Source organism: Cyclopterus lumpus, chromosome 20, assembly GCF_009769545.1.
Source record: "Cyclopterus lumpus isolate fCycLum1 chromosome 20, fCycLum1.pri, whole genome shotgun sequence".
In the NCBI taxonomy this organism is placed as follows: domain Eukaryota; kingdom Metazoa; phylum Chordata; class Actinopteri; order Perciformes; family Cyclopteridae; genus Cyclopterus; species Cyclopterus lumpus.
The window spans coordinates 3,479,076-3,497,399 of NC_046985.1; the positions used below are offsets into that span (position 1 = coordinate 3,479,076).

Consider the following 18,324-nt stretch of genomic DNA (forward strand, 5'->3'; position numbering starts at 1 on the left):
GTATTTTTTACATTTTTTTGGAGGGCGGAGCTCACTGTGGGAAAAGGAACGTATGCAATTACGTCTGTGGGAGGGAGGCCTCCCGTCCTCGCCACGATACCTTTAACCCGCTCGTGATTGGGGACATAATGGCGCTCTTCTCCGACAAGGTCCAGTGCTCCTTGACAAATTGGTCTCCAGCCAATCAATCCATCAAACGCGGCGGTGCAGCGGGGAGGAGTCGATAGGAGATGGCGTTCCGCTGATCGATACCGAACATGAAGAGCAGGCCCGAGTCCGAGAGACGGAGGCCTTTTTTTTTTCTCTTGCCAGCGACTGGTCAAGGTGATCTTCCAAATATGAGGATGAAAAAAAAAAAAAAACACACAAAACTCTTTTGGTGAAGTCCGACACGTGATTTATGGTCGAGGTGAAGAGTGCGACTTTCACAGTGTGGGCGAAAAAAAAAAAAAGTGTGAACGTGGAAACAGCCGCTGGATGTGCACACGCATTACTTTTCATTAATATTTTTTATCCCCCACTAATGGCTGATGAATGTACCCATTACGAATTGGTGTGTGTGTGTGTGTGTGTGTGTGGGGGGGGGGGGGGGGGTTACTGGGCACGTGAGGTTCTTATTTAAATGCCCCGTCTGTTAAATTAGACACCAGTTAAACTGTGTCCCAATATGTGAGTCCACACATCTAAAACACATTATATCTGGACCTAAAAAAAAATAAAGACTAAAATATATAACTACAAACTAACAGTAAAATTAAATTGTGAATGGATGAATATTGAAATCGTTGCCTGTTAAGAGAGCAGAGAGCATTCTGGTCTCTATTTATGTCATTTACTGGTTAACCCGTGTTCGAGAAAGCTCCAGTAATTGATTGATTTATTTATTTATTGGCCACTTGGGGGACCGTGAAACAAGCTGTAAAATTATGCCTTTTTTTCTGTTTCTTGACATATCAAGGAATATATATATATATATATATATATATATATATATATATATATATATATATATATATATATATATATATATATACACACACACACACATATATTTATTCAAAGGCACGGCTGTAAAGCGGCGATTCCCTATAAATTCTTCACAATAAAAGTTCATTTTTTTGCACTATACTCTTCCTCGCTGCATTATTATGAGCAGACTTTTTCCAATAATAATTAAGATTTAAATGACCCCTACAATAAAAGTCCCCCGTAAATTTGCCAAATCTAAACTGGAAGCGCTGGGTTTCCATCCCTTGTTGGGGGTGTGTGTGTGTGTGTGTGTGTGTGTGTGTGTGGGGGGGTATCCACGGCCTTCCACATGTCCCCTTCTTGCCCTCTATCGTGGTGTACAAATCAAGGGAACATTAGAGAGAGAGAGAATGTGCGCATGAATTCATTCTCAGACCAATTGGACATGTTGGCACGTAGTCGTCACACCACAAAGCGCACAACTATGATTGGAGGTCAGAAAAAGGGCTGAAGAGGGAGCAAAGGGCAGCCGAGTGAATGGGAAGGGGAAGGGGGGGGGGGGGGGGGGGTCAAATCGCAGGAAATAGAAACATCCTATCGTTCTCGGCGTGTCTGCAGAAAGGACCAGCTGGAACCTGGAGAGCCATTTGTTCACCTGTATGAGCCCGGCACACTCTACTGGTCCTCCGGGATGACATCACAAGAGGATCAACCCCCCCCCCCCCCCCCCCTCAATGGGGGGAGGGAAATATGGCTGCAACGACAACAGCGATCCTCCCAGTTGTCACAGCAACCTCCGTTGGGCTTTTGGTGTTAATAACAAGCCCGACAGCTAACCGGCGAGATCGTCACTATGATGATTGCTCTTCATAAGAGGCGAGGCGAGGCGAGGCGAGGCGAGGCCCCCCCCCCTCCCACCCCCCCCAGGGGAGCGTCATCCTTCTTTCTCCCCACAGCGATGTGGTCCAGGTTGGGGCGCAATCGAGCAGCTCCGCCTGCAGAAGACGCGCCTCCCCACCTCCCCACCTCCCTCTCCGCTGACGCTTTAATAACCTTCGCAATAACATCATTAGCAAAAATTAGCATCCATTGTTCGCTCCGGGCTCCTGCGTTGTGGGTGGGGGGGGGGGGGGGGGGGCAGCTCGAAAAGGTGATACGTGGTACGTGGAGAGAGAGAGAGAGAGAGAAACAAGAGGGGGGATGGAAATAACTGTTGCGCCGCAAACATGAACGCCGCTCCAATTACGGAATAACAGAAAAGAGAGAGGTGGGGGGGGGAAATATACAAACTCGGGCCGGTGTTTGTTTCCTGGAAAGGTCTTGAGGTGGAAATTACATGCACGCTTTGTCTCGGAGTCAATTCTGAATTCTACCTCCGGAGTCGTGGAGCTTTTTTGTGTTGTCATGAGGAGGACTGGAGCACAACGTCTGCGGGGGTAATGACATCCTGGTGGGTTAGAGATGGGGTGGGGGGGTGGGGGGGGGTGGGGGAGAGAGACACCAGCCAGCCTCCCGTTGTTACCGAGAGACGACGGAGGGATCGATCCCCCGTGTGTGTGTGTGTGTGTGTGTGTGTGTGTGTGTGTGTGAATGGAGTTTGATGAAGACAATGCTGCGCCGCCTCTCATTAGGTCGGTAATGTGCCGTGTGAAGACGCTCAAGTGGTTGGTGCTAGAAATATACAGACGGATTCGCCCTCTGTCCGCTCGTCTAACCCCCCCCCCTCTCCACCACACACCCACACCCACACACACACACACATACACACACACACACACACACACACACACACACACACAGTCCATGCCCATCAGACCACCCGACTGGGGTCTGGCTTGCTTTCTGGTGTGCGGCCATCTGCCTGCTCTCAGCTTTGTATGACAGAGCAGCCATGAGGAGGATTCAGGAGGGGGGGGCGGGGGGGGGGGGGGGCAGTCTGTATCGTCTCCAAAAAAAAAAAAAATCCAATAAGTTGAAGTGGTCTTTCTCTCTCAACTCAACTCTCCTTCAGCAGCGTCGCATGGAGCGTGTGATACTACGAGGTATCGACATCATCATCATCATCATCATCCTCATCCTGCGACTTCGCCATCGATCGTGACGCGCTGCGAACGACACGATTGGCCGTCACGTCGGGAGGGAGGGAGGGGGGGAGCGGCGCCGTATGGAGACACCCGCCAGGGTCCTCACAAGTATTAAAAAAAAAGAAGAAAAAGAAGGAGGAAACAGTAGCAGCTCATCGCAACATGTGGCCAACAATTAATTGTCCTTTTTCTGATAAGAGTATCGAGAAGGAACCGAGGATACTCGTCTCTAGACATCGCCGCCTCAAAGGGTCACAAAGGAAAGAATAAACTAGTATTAATGCTGCTCACATGTAACTTCTAACCCGTCACGTCCTCATTCTCCACTAGCGATGCAGAGGTTCAGGTACATTGAGTTCCTTTAAGATCACTCGTTATCTACTTCTCTCTCTCTCCCTCTCTTCAATCCCTCCATCTGGGTACGATATCGCGAGCGTGCCCGACTCTTTAAAATTAAATTAAAAGAAATAACCCGCATCCGCAGCGCCCCCCCCTTGTAAAGTCGGGGTCTTTACGAGCGGATCTCTCAACCAGCGCGCGAGTAAAAAAGACCTTCACTTCACGACGACCCCAATAACGTGTTAAATAAAAAAAATTTAAAAAAAGAGCGGAGCCCCAAGGATGTTTTTTCGAGCGTGGAGACAAAAAAAAGGGGCCTGAATGACTTGTCAAGGTTTTGTTAAATGGAAAAAAATATATATATAATTATGTAATCATAAAAGGCCCGAACACAGTGATACAAATGCCTCGTATTGTATTACATTGTTGTTGTATTTATTTATTTTGTTCTACGGACACGAGTCACTGAAGAAAAAAAACGCTATTAAAATTAAAATTCAAGCAGAGTTATCGGTTACATCATTTTCCCTCAACCTTGAAGAAAAAAATATATAATATTCCAGTCGAATTTAATAGATTTTTTTTAAATATTTCCTGCAAATGAGCTTTTTGTTTGGGATGATCCCCAATTAACTTGTAGATTTAGCCCTGAAACCTCGGCTCCCGGCCCCTTTAAAGACTCCCGGTGCGGCTCGGGCACGTTCCAGGCGTCCGACGAGCACCCTCGACAGCCAATGGGAACGAAGCCCCGCTGCCACTGCCGGGTTTATTTAATTGACTCATAACATCGATTGCCAAGATAAATGCAAATACTCAATTATTCATGCCTGCTGATCACACACACACACACACACACACACAAACAAGAGCAGGTGTCCCGCTCCAGCCTGGCGATGTTACGCACCTCCGGTTCGTTTCACTAAATATACAAAAAGGCTTCATTTTTTTTTTTTTTTTATATCTATTTTTTTCTTCTCCCCTCTCGGCGATATTGTTTTTATCCCTGTGTGTGTGTGTGTGTGTGTGTGTGTGTGTGTGTGTGTGTGTGTGTGTGTGTGTGTGTGTGTCTTAAACAAATATTAAAAGAAAGGAGGGGAGAAGAATCTGTGGAAACGTTGAAGTCACGTCCTCCACAAATGGAAGTAAGAAAAACACACGCACACACACACACACACACACAGGGCAGAGGCCACTTTAGGGCTAAGTAAAACATTTTGTTGTTACCTCGGTTTTGAAAAGCAGTCTGCCGAAAAGCTGCCGGGACTCCGTTAAGCCGCCTTCCAAATACACGGCACCTAAAAAAGAAAAAGAAGAGAGAAATTAGGAATTAATGAGGACCGAACAAATATACAACGCTGTGTTTGCGGGACGACTTTATATAAACATGCAAAAAAACTGTTGAACCAGCTGGTGTGAAAGAATTTTTTTATTTTTTATATATATATATTTTTCTCTATTCTGAGGCGATTTTCAGACCTGCTCTCGTAATGGAAAACTTAAAATTAATTCAACTCGGCAATAAGTTATAATTGCTTTATTAAAAAAAGTAGGAGTTCATTTTTATTGCTTTTTTTGGGTTGGGGGGGGTGAAAATGACCTCAGGGTTGCCGTGCAGATCCACCCCCCCCCCCCCCCCCCCCCCCTCTCTCCCCACCTTGTCAGAGCACAGGAGGAGGAAGGAGATAGTTGACCAGAAGGACGGAACAGGCCAAGGTCACGTAAACATCAAACCTGGCGCACGGTAACGAATGAAAAGGGACGAACGCACACAACCACACATTCAGACCTCAGGACTCTCACATTCAGAGACGGTGAAAGAAAAACAAATATATATATATATATATATATAATGTCCTCCATGTGTCACACACACACACACACACACACACACACACACAAAAGATATCAGACAAAGAAAGAAATTCGATGCAGGATTGGTGCTAAATTGCAGAGAGTTGCTGTCACAGCGACCAAAAGATGCTCAATGTCTCTCTCTCTCTCTCTCTCTCTCTCTCTATTGGAATGACATGCAGCCTCTCCCGGTCGTCCATGTTCTGTTATTTATTTTTTTTGGGCTCTCTTCTGCCGTTTTCTAGCAACAAAAAAAAAAAAGATCAGCGTAACCATCACGGCGCCTCTAAGCGGCGCACGACTTGGTACCATCACACTTAGGGCGGCTCATTCAATTTAGAAAGCAATAACCACCTGGCAAATTGGGTATACAATCGTGCAGTGGTTTTTATTATGTGCATAAATGAGCCGGTGGAAATGGGGCTGCAGAGTCTAAATGCGCAAACGGCTTTTCATGGACGACATCAAAAACATACGAGGGATTCATCATCTGGGGAGGGAAACTGCTTTCAGATGGCTAACAGGCCATTTACACACACACACACACACACACACACACACAAACAAACAATGAAGATGCAGCCAACATAACCGACACCATAAAGACATACAAACAAACCACCTCGCACAAAAGGCAAACACAAACGCTCGCTCGCTCTGCCTCGCTCGCCCCGCCTCGCTCGCCCCCTTTGCTCGGCAACAGGAGGGTTGCCGCCGTTGCCCAACTGTTGGTGGAGTTTGATTGAGCCCGACAACTTTGTTGCACCCGGGCAGCTGCTTTGGCTCTCGCTCGCTGTGGAGGACCTTCTACCGACGTGGTGGAGGGGGGGGGGGGGGGGGGCTGGGCGGTAGCTTTGCACGTCAAGAAAGTTGCATTTTTGTCATAAAACTGCTGACGTGAAGCTAAAAAGCTGCGACGCCTGTGTGTTTAGTACCAGATCTCCAGGGAGAGGGAGAGGGGGGGGGGGGGGTGTTCTTCGCCGGATGTTTTCCCACTCGGCGCCGAGATTTGCTTTATTATGGACCTCAGTTCTCGGCGCTCCCACGCAGCAGATGTTCCCTCTGGAGACCAGCTGTGGGAGGGTGAGCTTCCCCTCCCAGGACCAGAGCTTCTGAACGTCTTTCAACACATCACTTCATGCCTTCATGTGCGCCAATGCTGACGATAGAGGGGGGGGGGGGGGGTGGGGGGGGGGGGGCAGGCAGATTTTTTCATGTTTTGATGACACAGCAGATTACTCGAGTCCCCCCCACAAAAAAAGGAAAGTACAGGCCTTCTAGTCGGAACTTTTTTTTTTGTCTTCATATTAGATTTTCTAAACTTCTTCCAAGAGGAAAGTGTGAGGTAAGCATGGGGGGGGGGAGATTTAAAAAAAAAAAAAAAAAAAGGGATTAAAAAATCTAAAAAAAAACACGTTTGTTGTCAATCAAAGGGCCCGTGGATGAAGAATCCAAGATGTGAACTTAATTCTAGCGAGAACACTCTTGACACTCTCCTCCGTGCATGCAAAAGAAGAAGAAGAAGAAGAAGGAGAAGAAGAAGAAGGGTGCCCCAAAGCGATCCAATCAAACGCACAACTTGCCGCAATCATTAAACGGAGATCTGTGCTTTGCAGTCCACCCCGTCAGCCTGCAAAGTTGCAGCTCACACACACACACACACACACACACACACACACACACACACACACACACACACGGGGCAATTATGAGCGAGCGTCTCTCTCTGCAGCTCATCTCGCAGTAACGTCAAGCGCTCTGCGCGCGGTGCATCTAACCCGCCGACCATGCAGGAGGGGGGGTGAGGGGTGGGGTGGGGCGAAGCCTGGGTTCGAGTGCCCTGTTGAAACTTACAGGAAAACACGATTGGCTCAACGGAGGTTTTCTTTTTTTTTACGGCTGACCTGAACGCGTCCAAAAGCTCCGTCGCCGTGGTAATCGACTTCCTAATCAGCATTTGAATACGTCTGTTTTTATATACATATATAAATATGAATACATGGGCGATGCATTACCCCACAAATCGAACAGCAGATGAGAAGCTTCAATGTGAGGGTCAGATGGAGATCAGAGGTCAGAGGTCACGGCCTCTAATGAATCCTCCACGGGCTCCACGACGCCGTACTGTACGTCGTGGCGTTTAGGAGCGCGATTCCAACGTCTGCGCGCTTTCAGTGACCAATGAAAACCCAGAGTTGGGGTGGGGGGGGGGTGGGCTGACAGTCGCATTAATAACCTGGGATGAATTATTCAAAAACGCTCAGGCTCTAATCCATTAAATAACGTATTAAGCCGCTCCCTCTCGGATCGACGGGGGCCGGCAGACGGACACGGAAAAGCAACACATTGTAAAAGGCAGAAGAAGAAAAATAAATAAACGACCCGCGCCCCCCCCCCCCCCCCGACACTAAAAAACAAACAAACATGAAAATAGAATTTGCACCACGGCAGTGACAAAAGGGAGGATGAGTGCATTGTGACATCAAACATCTTACTTTTCATAAAAAGATGGGGCTCGGAGCTTGGAGAGAGGGGGTGTGTGTGGGGGGGAGGCGAGAAAACCCAACTCCACCGCCGCTACCATCGCGGCAATTAACAAAGGGAGCAGCGCTCGCCGGATGAACACACCGGCTGCATTGTGTACGAATCTGATATTCAGCAAGTGAGAGATAATCCTTTCTCTCCGTTCTTTTAATAGGAAGAGCTTAGAGCAGGGCCCTCACAAAAGGTTCACCATCTGTATCTCCCGTGGCGGCTGGCGGCGCATAATCCACAGATCAACTGTACAAGGAAATTAGGGCCATAAAAACAGAGTGAGGCGCCCCTCTTCTCCTCTCCATTCTCTTCTCAAAAAACAGTCGGGGCAGGAAGGAAGCGAACGCGGCTTATCAGCGGGGAGAGAGAGAGAGAGAGAGAGAGAGAAAGAAAGAGAGAGAGGACCTGAGAGGGAAGCGGGAGGGCAACGGGCGCAGCCGGGTTTCTATGAAATAAGAAGAGAGACGAGAAAGTGGGCTTCTAAAGAGGCGGAGAGAGGTAAAGTGGGCAAGAGCGAAAGTACAGAGGGAGAGGGTGAGAGAGAGAGAGAGGGAGGGAGGGGATGGAGTAGAGAATGGGAGGTGCGCAGGCCAAAAGAGCCCAAATGAGAATGAGGCTCATTCCCGGCAGAAGTTAATGACAGGGGGATCAGAAAAGCAAGATTTCCATTCAACACTTTGAATTATTCAGGGTTGCAGGGCACCATTTGCATTGCAGATGCCTTTTGCTTTTCCATTCCTCCACATTCCCCACACTTTCTCTCTCTTTCTCTCTCTCTCTCTCTCTCTCTCTCTCTCTCGAGTAAGAGAGCGGCCCTGCCTCGGGGGTTAGGAGATATAGACACATCCTCCGCCCCGATGCAAAGCAGGAGATTATCTGCCGTTTTTCTCGACAAAGCTCGAGTTCAACGGTCACCGTGGCAGCGGAAAAAAACAAATGAAACGGAAAAGGTTATGCTGTGTTCACACCAAACGCGGCGCTCCCATGTAAAGTCAACGTACAGACGCGTGTTTGACGCAAATTCGCGTCGGGCGGCGCGTTAAGACGCGATAGCCAATCAGCGTTGAAGATGCTGCGCCCCGTCACTGTGCCGCCGTTGTTGAATCAGAAAAAAAAAATGGAGGACATCGTAGCGGTTTGCGGACCCCCCCCCCGAGCTCTTTAATACAGCTACAGGTTAGCCTGAAGTAGCGCTGGAAGCGGCAGTCATCCGGACGCAGTTCCTGGAGAAGACGGTGAAATTCACCGAGCTGATGTTATGAACCCAAATACGACGTTTGTGGTATTTCCACAACAAGTACAGAGTAGAAATAGTGGCTATTTTTTTGCATGGCGGACGGCGGAAGTTATAACTGTTTTTACGGAGACAAGACGCGGAGATAAACCACGCCCCCTTTTCGCGTCAAACGCAGCGCTACGAGGGCGTCGCGCTACGAGGGCGTCGCGCTACGAGGGCGTCGCGCTACGAGGGCGTCGCGCTACGAGGGCGTCGCGCTACGAGGGCGTCGCGCTACGAGGGCGTCGCGCTACGAGGGCGTCGCGTTCCAGCACGGCTCTTTTTTTTTGGGTTGAAAAAACAAAAAAAGGAAAAAGAAAAATGATGTTAAAATAGAAAACTAAAAGAACGACGACACCTTCAGACAACAAGGCAGCGGCGGCTTTTTTTTTTACGTCTATGTCAGACCTTGAAAGGATGAAACGGCGTTCGCTCGTACCGACGCCGCGGCTTCCGCGTGCGAGAGAGCGATCCGGGGAGGAAAGAGTCTGCCGAGAGAGTCGTGGAGGAGACGAGGACGGCGGCGGGTGGTTTGACAAGAGTGACGCGATCACTCATCGTCGGCGTGGCGCATGTTTCACCTCACGGAGCCCGAAAACTCTCTAGATCACAGGGAGCGATGGAAGGAACATAAAGAGTGAGACGGAGCGACTGCACGACGTCGAGCTACTTGAAAGGACGGCGTTTGAGCTCAAATATAAAAATAAACAAAATGAAGATGACAAAAGTCTCAGTTAAAGAAGAAGAGGCAACATCAGACGCGAGTGGCTTTGTGTGCGCCTCGGATGTGTGTGTGAGCATGTTTTGCCCCACAGCACGCGTGTATGTGTGTGTGTGTGTGTGTGTGTGTGTGTGTGTGTAGTAATCCGGATCCCATCCCCACAGGGTGCTCCGTGACAGCGGTTCTCTCACAGGTTCCTTCACAACGGTGGCCCTGTTTATTCATCGCATTTCTTTTTCTTTGCCCTTTTATGGAGATGGAAGACGATGAGGAGGAGGAAGAAAAAGACAGACGGGCATCCGGTGTCGTGTCTTGGCCTCGCCGCCGCGAGACAGAATAGATTAGGACTTTGTCTCCGCCCGATAATGAACCCGAAACAGGTACGGGGGCCAGTCAGCACTTTTGGTGGGGGGGGGGGGGGGGGGGGATTTCTTTAAAGCCACCCACTTCCTGTCTCTCCCATCGGAAGATGGCTGAACCGGTTAAGTCAAGATGGCGATAAGGTGAGGGGAAGATGAGGAAAAGCTGCCGACTCGGCGGGCTCTCGGGGAGCGAGGCTTAGCGTAGCGCTGCCCAAGGGGTCGGACGCAGGGGGGGGTGGGGGGGGGGGGGGCACCAGGAGTGTGTGTGTGTGTGTGGTAATCACTGCACAAACTCTGCTGCTGGACTGCGAGCGAGATGAATAGCAATCGCCCCCAATAGCTCCGGGGGATTGCGCAGTCTAGCCAGAGGTTTAGCCAGAGGTTAAGCCACGCCCCCCCGGAATCAATAAAGCCGTGTAACGTTTCCAGGGGAGATCCACTGCAGCTATTTTACACCTTAGCACACACACACACACACACACACTTATTTTCTGTTTGTTTGGTTTTTCTTCGCTCGTCATAACCCCGTCATAACCCCCCCCCCCCCCCCCTGTCCCCCGTCTCTCTTTGTCTGGCGTGGGGTCTCACCGATGAGAGCCTCAAAGCAGTTGGCCATGGCGTGCCGCAGGTCCGACTCCCGGCACAGGTCCGGCCCGTGAGCGTAGAGCATGAAGCGATCCAACTCCAGTTTCTGCAAAAGACACACACACAAAAAAATAAATAAATAAAAGGCATTCGTATCAGTGCGCCGACACCGACACCCCCGGTAATAGCCTCTTGAAAAAGTAATAGCATTTTTTGGGTGTTGCACATTTTCATAGGCTCTCAATGGAAAACAAGGGGGGGGGGGGGGAAAGAGGGGGGGGCAAAACAACTCTGGGGAAATGAAAAAGATTGCCTGCCCTTGCTGGAAAAGGTTCTACTTCATGGCACTGACAGATGTGCCCATGTGTTGTCCAGCTGTGGCATGATGCACTAAGCCGGCACAGGAGCAACATGTTCACACACACGTGCACACGCGCTGAATTACACGTGCGCACTACACACTATACACACACACACACACACACACACGCTAGATAATCCCAAGATAAATTGCGAAATAGAACAGTGGTGACCTTCACTCCGTCTGAAGAGAGTTCTTTCTCCGGTGAACTATTGTTTCTCTATAAGTATTAATTACAGAGAAGTGGGCTTTAAGCTGATAAATGTGTTATACAGGTTACTACACAGTTATTACTCCGTTTATAAATATGTATTAGTATGTATATGTCCTATTCATCTCTGTGGTACTATATAAAAAAGGTAATAATAATGCTACCAGTGAAATTCAATAATATCTTGTACCGTGCGATAAATTGCACCCAAAGCACGAGCACAGAGACGTGAAGCGAGTCTGTTGTGTGTGTGTGTGTGTGTGTGTGTGTGTGTGTGTGTGTGTGTGTGTGTGTGTGTGTGTTGTTAACCTGAATATCAATATCAATATCAAAGCACGGTCTCCATTTTTTTGTTTCGTCTCCGATTGGTCCAATCTTTATTTCATTCTCCGTATTTTTTCATTATTATGTCTATTAAATTGTGTTTTTGTCTCCAAACAGAACCTCCCCGAGTGTCCTCAAGTGTTTTTTTGTTTCCCTATTTTATGCGATAGCAGTTTGATCATATTTATTCGACAATCATAAAATACGCACAATGCGTGCGTCCACAAAGCCGCCGGGGGATTAAATTGCGCAATAAAGCCACAGGCTTATTCACACCGCGCCGCTCCCTGTGGAGGCGGGACGAGGCCTGGCGAGACGGACAGCTCCGAATAAAAGATCCATCCAATCACATAAAAGCAACAACGTAAAAGTTCATTATGCGCGAGGTCTCGATTGTGGAGTCGTCCCCCCCCCCCCACCCCCACCCCCCACCGGGATTGAAGTGCTTCAAGTCTAATAATAATAATAATGACTTCATTAAAATGTCACGTAAATAATAATGAGTGATGACTGTGGGTCAGTCAAACTTTCTGAAACTATTTTTCTTTGAGCCACGTCAAAAAGTAGCCCAACTTTTATTTTAATTTTTTTTTACTGGCAGCGAAGGGTGCTATTTAATTACGGCTGATAACCATTGGTGGTATCCCACCCCCCGTGACAAATTAAAAAAAAAAAAAACAATTCATAAATACTCTCCAACTCAGAGGAAACCCGTTTTTTTTTAAAATGTTTTTAAAGCCTTCCAAGTGAAGTGCGCTCGCTGGCTGAAGATTTGTGTGTGAAAGATAATTGCGAGTGTTCTTGAGCAGACGGCTTTTAGAGGAGGCCCGGTAAACAACTTGGCAAACCGTCGAACGCCGTATCACACTCACTTTACCGCGAGTGGCAAATTGAAACAACCCCCCCCCCCCCCCCCAAAAAAAACTACTGCACGGCACTAACGCAGACTCGGGCGGCTGCATCTTTGTATTCAGCGGGGAGCGACATGAAAGATTGAAGTTTTTTTAATTGCTTTCTCCACATCACGGGACGATTATTGTTGTGTTCTTTGCAAAACGTGCCAGAGAGAGCGCGGGCGGCGGCTCGGCTGTACGGCGCTGCCAGAAGAGAGAGAGAGAGAGAGATAGAGAGGGGGAGAGAGAGAGAGAGGGAAGCAAGGGGGTCTAGCGATAACAGGATCTGGAGAGTGTTTCAGGAAGACTTCTAGGGGCCCACGGGGACCCCGGACGCACTAGTCGAGTCCTCCAAAACAACAACCTTTTAACTCCAATTACAAACCCCAAAAAAATAGATGGCAGGAAGAAAAAATTCCTCTCCCCCCATTAGAAAGTCATAACAGGAGAGGCAGAAAAACAATAACGGCGTCGGTTCGGAGGCCGCTCGGCCGCTCTGACCTGCAGAGGGGAGGACGTGGGAGGAGCTTACCTTGGCGAGCATGGCTAAGTGCTGGTTCTGCACGATGGCCGTTCTGTAGGTGGCGAGGCCGCCCTCCTCTAAGCCGGGGAACAGGTAGTACAGGTGCACGCTGTGGACGGGGAGAGGAACCAGAATTAGAACTGGGCTACATTTTTATTTTCAAGGGGCTCTAATCTCTTGATGAGAACTCACGAAACGACAGTAAAAGTGAAAACCCCCAAAAAACTTGAGAACGCGTGGTGAATAAAAACAGTTTTTAAATACACAGTCAGATTTCGGCAATTCTGACTCGAGAGCACCTAATTAATTAGGTTCCGCGCGTTGGGAACCACAGAAAATGGCCGCGGCTCCACAGCTGGGGTTTTTCTGGGCGAGCGGGTTCCATTTTCATTACGGTCCGGCGTCTCTCTAACCGCACCGTATCATTTGATTTCATTTGAATTAAAAAAAAATTAAAAAACAGGCCATTTAATTCAGTCATTTCTAATCAAATGCAAAGCGAGGAGAGAGAAGCAGGTGGCGTTCCGTTTTTTGTTGGGGTTTTTTTCCCACAAAAAAAAAAATTCACCAGAGGTCCATTCGTCAGGGTGTTGTGATCTTGGTGTGAAAAACAAAGCACTTGGAATTAATACAAAGCACTTAGCGTAATGAATAATAATTAGACTGGTCCGCTGTGCCACCAAAAGTGTCGTTTCTGGTCCCAGAAGCAACCGTAGATGTTTGTTTCTGGTCCTGGTTTCCTCGTAGCACCTGCTTCCTTTCTCTGGTTGCTTGCGTTAGCGTTAGCAACATGGCTTCTGGCTACTACTCAAAAGAAAGAAAGTCCTAATTTGAACCAGAAAGATCGATCTCCGTGCGATAAGGAGGGGACAAGATAAGTAAATAAGGAAAGCTAGTAAATAAAATCAAGCCTCCATCTTCCCTGGAGATCCGAGACAGTGTCACGTCGTGAAAGAGGGTCACGGGGAACCGACCCAACCCCTGATGACGCCATTATTCTACATTGAGCAATCAGCAGCCATTGATGCTTTAAAAAAATGAAAAAACACCTCAATGAAATATTTAGTCGCAAATTATTGCAAGCAAACTTATTTCCTTTACATCATCTGCTGAAAAATTTCAATTCTAATAATAAGCACGCCGTGACCCCCCCCCCCCCCCCACTCCCCCTCTGTTCAACACTATAACATCATATTAAAATGTGCAAAAGTATTCTGTTGGCTGGACGCAGATAGCCTCCGAGGGCAGCGCGCTGGAAGGTGTAACAAGGCAGCTTGGCTGGATCCGCTGTTCCCATTTAACTGGACAAGAGGCCGATACATAATTCAGAGGGCCGGGGCGCGAGGCCGCGCATTGCCTCAGACGCTAACAATCAAAGAGGAAGGGGGTGGAGGAAGGGGGGGGGGGGGGAGAACATGCCCAGAGATAGCTGGAGAAACAAGAGGCTAACCGCCTCCTTGGTAACACTGGTCGTGTTGCGTAAGGAGCTGAAGCCGTGTGTGTCCCGTGTAACCCGGTGTCGGCTCCCATTACGCTTTAATCCCGCCCGCCGCATGCTCACCGCGCTGGAAGTGTTAGCGTTAGCGAATGGAAGTCAGGTAGAAATGTAGTCTTCCTTTCTCCTTGCCTGCCTGTGTGTGTGTGTGTGTGTGTGTGTCAGTACTACAGCCTGTGGCGAGAGAGGAAGCCCTTTCCCTTGTATGTTCGGGAAGTGATATCAACTCAGAGGAGGAGGTGCGGCGGGCGGGCGGCCACCGGCTCGCTAGTGAGAGAGTGTGAGATTAATAATAGCTACACATAATTAGCACTGTGCTTAGGTAAGTGCCGGGCGCGCCGAGTCCCCACTCACCTGGGAGTCAATAACACAGTCAGCATTCCAGACAGCAAGTCCAGACAGCTAATTGCAAGTTGTCATGGAGAATTTTAGGCCGTTAAAAATCGGCGGGGGGGGTGAGGGCGGGAGGTGGGGGTTTACATCCCAGTTCCAATTACCAGTGAATCACTGTCTTGAATGGGTCGAAAAGTATGGAGATTAGCTCGGATGTGACAGACACGGACAGAGTAGACAATGTGTGTGAGAGAGAGAGAGAGAGAGAGAGAGAGAGACACTCCGTGGGAGAGAGAGAGCGAGAGAAGGCCGATAGTGTTGTCGTCGGCTTCAATTAGCGGTTGCGTCCATCAAATACGCACGAAAAAAACGCTTTCTCACCTGGTGAGGAACTCGACAACGGCATCACCCAGGAACTCCAGTCTCTCGTTGTGATTGATCCTGGAGGAGGGGGGGGGACAGGAGGACAGTCGGGAGAAGTGTCGAGAAAGAAAACAAGACTTTTTGTGGCACACACACACACACACACACACACACACACACACACACACACACACACACACACACACACACACACACACACACACACACACACACACACACACACACACACACACACACACACACACACACACACACACACACACACACACACACACACACACACACACACCTGCTCATAACAGCGGCTCGCGCTCAGTAGCGAGTAGCCGCCGCCGCCGCCGCCACCCCCTTAAAATTAGCTCATTTCATTTCCCCCGTGATATCCCTCCCCCTCACAGTTCAAGTTAATTTTCTTGTCAGCGGGCCTGCCGGGTATATTAATCACACGGGTCGTCCCTTTGATTGCCCCCGCGGTCAGTAGCGGCGTGAGCCCGCTGGGCAGCCTACCTGGAGGGGGAGGGGTCGTCCTGGCCCAGGCGAGACATGATGTTAATCAACGTGTTGATCCCTGGAAACAAAATGGAGGAGAGGTGAGTCACCGCGGTAGACAAGGGGGGGGGGGGGGGGGGGGGATTTGACAGGGACAAAAAGGGAGGCGTAGGCGACCCACCCTTCTTCCTCATGTACATGTGGTGGACCTTCCTGTCCCCGTACTTGGGCTGCCGGATGCCGCAGTTGGAGAGGGAGTTGCGGGCGTGATCGGGATTCATGCCGAAGTTGAGGTGGTGACTGGGATGCGTCATGGCCAGCTGGAGGAGATGATGGAGAGGGGGGGGGGTTAGCAAATAGGAGTATGGTACCGCTTTCCAACCACAGGAACCTCTCTGGGAACTCAGGAACTTCACTTGCGTGTTTTTTTAATCTTCAGGAAAGTCCAAACCTGCCCTCCACCTTGTGGCCCAACCTCAGGCCTTGTGACCCCCCCCCGCCCGCCCGCCCCCCATCTCCTCCTCATGGAGCTTGATGACTTCCATTTCCTCTTTTGCTTAATTACTAATTACAAATGGGAACTCTGGTCAAAGCAAGTCAGTCTAATAGTAATGTGGGATCAGCAATCGCTCAAAGAAGAGAGAGAGATTAAGAAAGAAAGAGGAAAGAGATAAAGAGAGACAGACAGACAGACAGAGACAGAGAGACAGACAGACAGAGGAGAGAGAGAGACAGACAGAGAGACAGACAGACAGACAGAGACAGAGAGACAGACAGACAGAGGAGAGAGAGAGACAGACAGACAGACAGACAGAGGAGAGAGAGACAGACAGCGACAGAGAGAAAGAAAGAGAAACAGAAAGAGAGACAGACAGACAGAGACAGAGAGAGACAGACAGACAGACAGACAGAGACAGACAGACAGACAGACGAGAGAGAGACAGAGAGACAGACAGAGACAGACAGACAGACAGACGAGAGAGAGACAGAGAGACAGACAGAGACAGACAGACAGACAGACGAGAGAGAGAAAGACAGACAGCGACAGAGAGAAAGAAAGAGAAACAGAAAGAGAGACAGACAGACAGAGACAGAGAGAGACAGACAGACAGACAGAGACAGACAGACGAGAGAGAGACAGAGAGACAGACAGACAGAGACAGACAGACAGACGAGAGACAGAGAGACAGACAGAGACAGATAGACAGACAGACGAGAGAGAGACAGACAGACAGAGAGAGAGACAGACAGACAGACAGACAGACAGACAGACAGACAGACAGACAGACAGACAGAGACAGACAGACAGACAGACAGAGACCCCTCTCTCCTCTTTGTCGCTGTGAAGTTGTCTGTATGGAAATTAATGGCTTAAACTTTCAAACCTGTAAAGAGGCAAAAGAGGGAATTTAAGGTAGAATTCGCCCTGAAGGAAACGCATTAGTTTGTTTGAAAAGAGGACAAAAAGCGCCGAGCCTGGAAAGACATCTCAAGACTCGCCGGGGGAGGAACGAGGGAAGAGATAGGGCTCAGTAGGATATGTCAAGCCTTTATCAATCTTACATTAGGAGAATGTTAATCTCAGCAAAAAATAAATAAAAAAAAGCTACTCTCGCTCCCCCCCCCCCTGGGCTTACTTTTCAAAATGCTTGTCTCCTTTCAGGCAACTTCAAATCAATTTCAAGCTCCAATGAGATATATATGTAAAACGTTAACAGAGAGGTTTCAATATTTATAGTCGCTCAAGAGGCCTTCAGCTTTGTAGCCGTGAACACAGACGCAACAAATCCAACAGCAATTGTACTTTTGTTGTTGTTTTTTTTCCCCTTCCCGTGGTTAAGAGGAACAGCATTTATAGTGTGTGTGTGTGTGTGTGAGAGAGAAAGAAGACAAAATTATAAAGAGCTAGTTATTTGACGTGACACAAGCAGAAAATTAGCAATTCTCAGCGCCGCGTTGACAGTTTGATAAGAAATATCAATTTTAAAAAAAAACAACCACCGCCGCGTCTACTTCCACTTTCAACTCCCCCCATTGTGCGATGTCAGACGCACACAAGACGATGACTGCCTCGACTACAGAGTCGGGAACATCAGTTATTCTGTAAACACTGCAGGTCCTTCACAGTTAAGGACAACATCCAACGCCCGCGTCGGCTTTTTTTTTTTAAAGGCTCAATCTGTGGGGAGGGATTGACGTCTGTGACTGTTCCCGTCACCATAACGACTGTGTGAACTATCGGAAGGGATTTGGGTGGAGCGACAGCCGCTCCACCGCCTTGGGCTAAAACGGGGAATGAACAACATCGCTCAGCGGAGAACGGCCGACCGGGAGGAGTTGTTCTTGAACGGACGGGCCCAACAATGTCATTGTTGGGCCCGTATATATGTGGGTGTATATATATATATATATATATATATATATATATATATATATATATATATATATATATATATATATATATATATATATATATTATTATTATAATAATATATATATTTTTTTTTAAAATATATATATACACATAATAAAATATATATATATATATATATATATTATAAATATAATAATATATATATATATATTATA

General features: G+C 48.4%; 1 protein-coding gene across 1 annotated transcript in view; it reads right to left on the reverse strand.

Moving 5' to 3' along the window:
* Positions 1-18,324, reverse strand: part of drosha (drosha ribonuclease III) — a 74,614-nt gene that overhangs the window by 27,591 nt on the left and 28,699 nt on the right. The window contains exons 18-23 of the mRNA XM_034560204.1: positions 15,917-16,055; positions 15,754-15,814; positions 15,244-15,303; positions 13,044-13,143; positions 10,726-10,828; positions 4,617-4,687 (exon numbers count right to left, since the gene is read on the reverse strand). Of these exons, the coding sequence (XP_034416095.1) occupies positions 4,617-4,687; positions 10,726-10,828; positions 13,044-13,143; positions 15,244-15,303; positions 15,754-15,814; positions 15,917-16,055 (534 nt within the window). The remainder of the gene's footprint in view (positions 1-4,616; positions 4,688-10,725; positions 10,829-13,043; positions 13,144-15,243; positions 15,304-15,753; positions 15,815-15,916; positions 16,056-18,324) is intronic.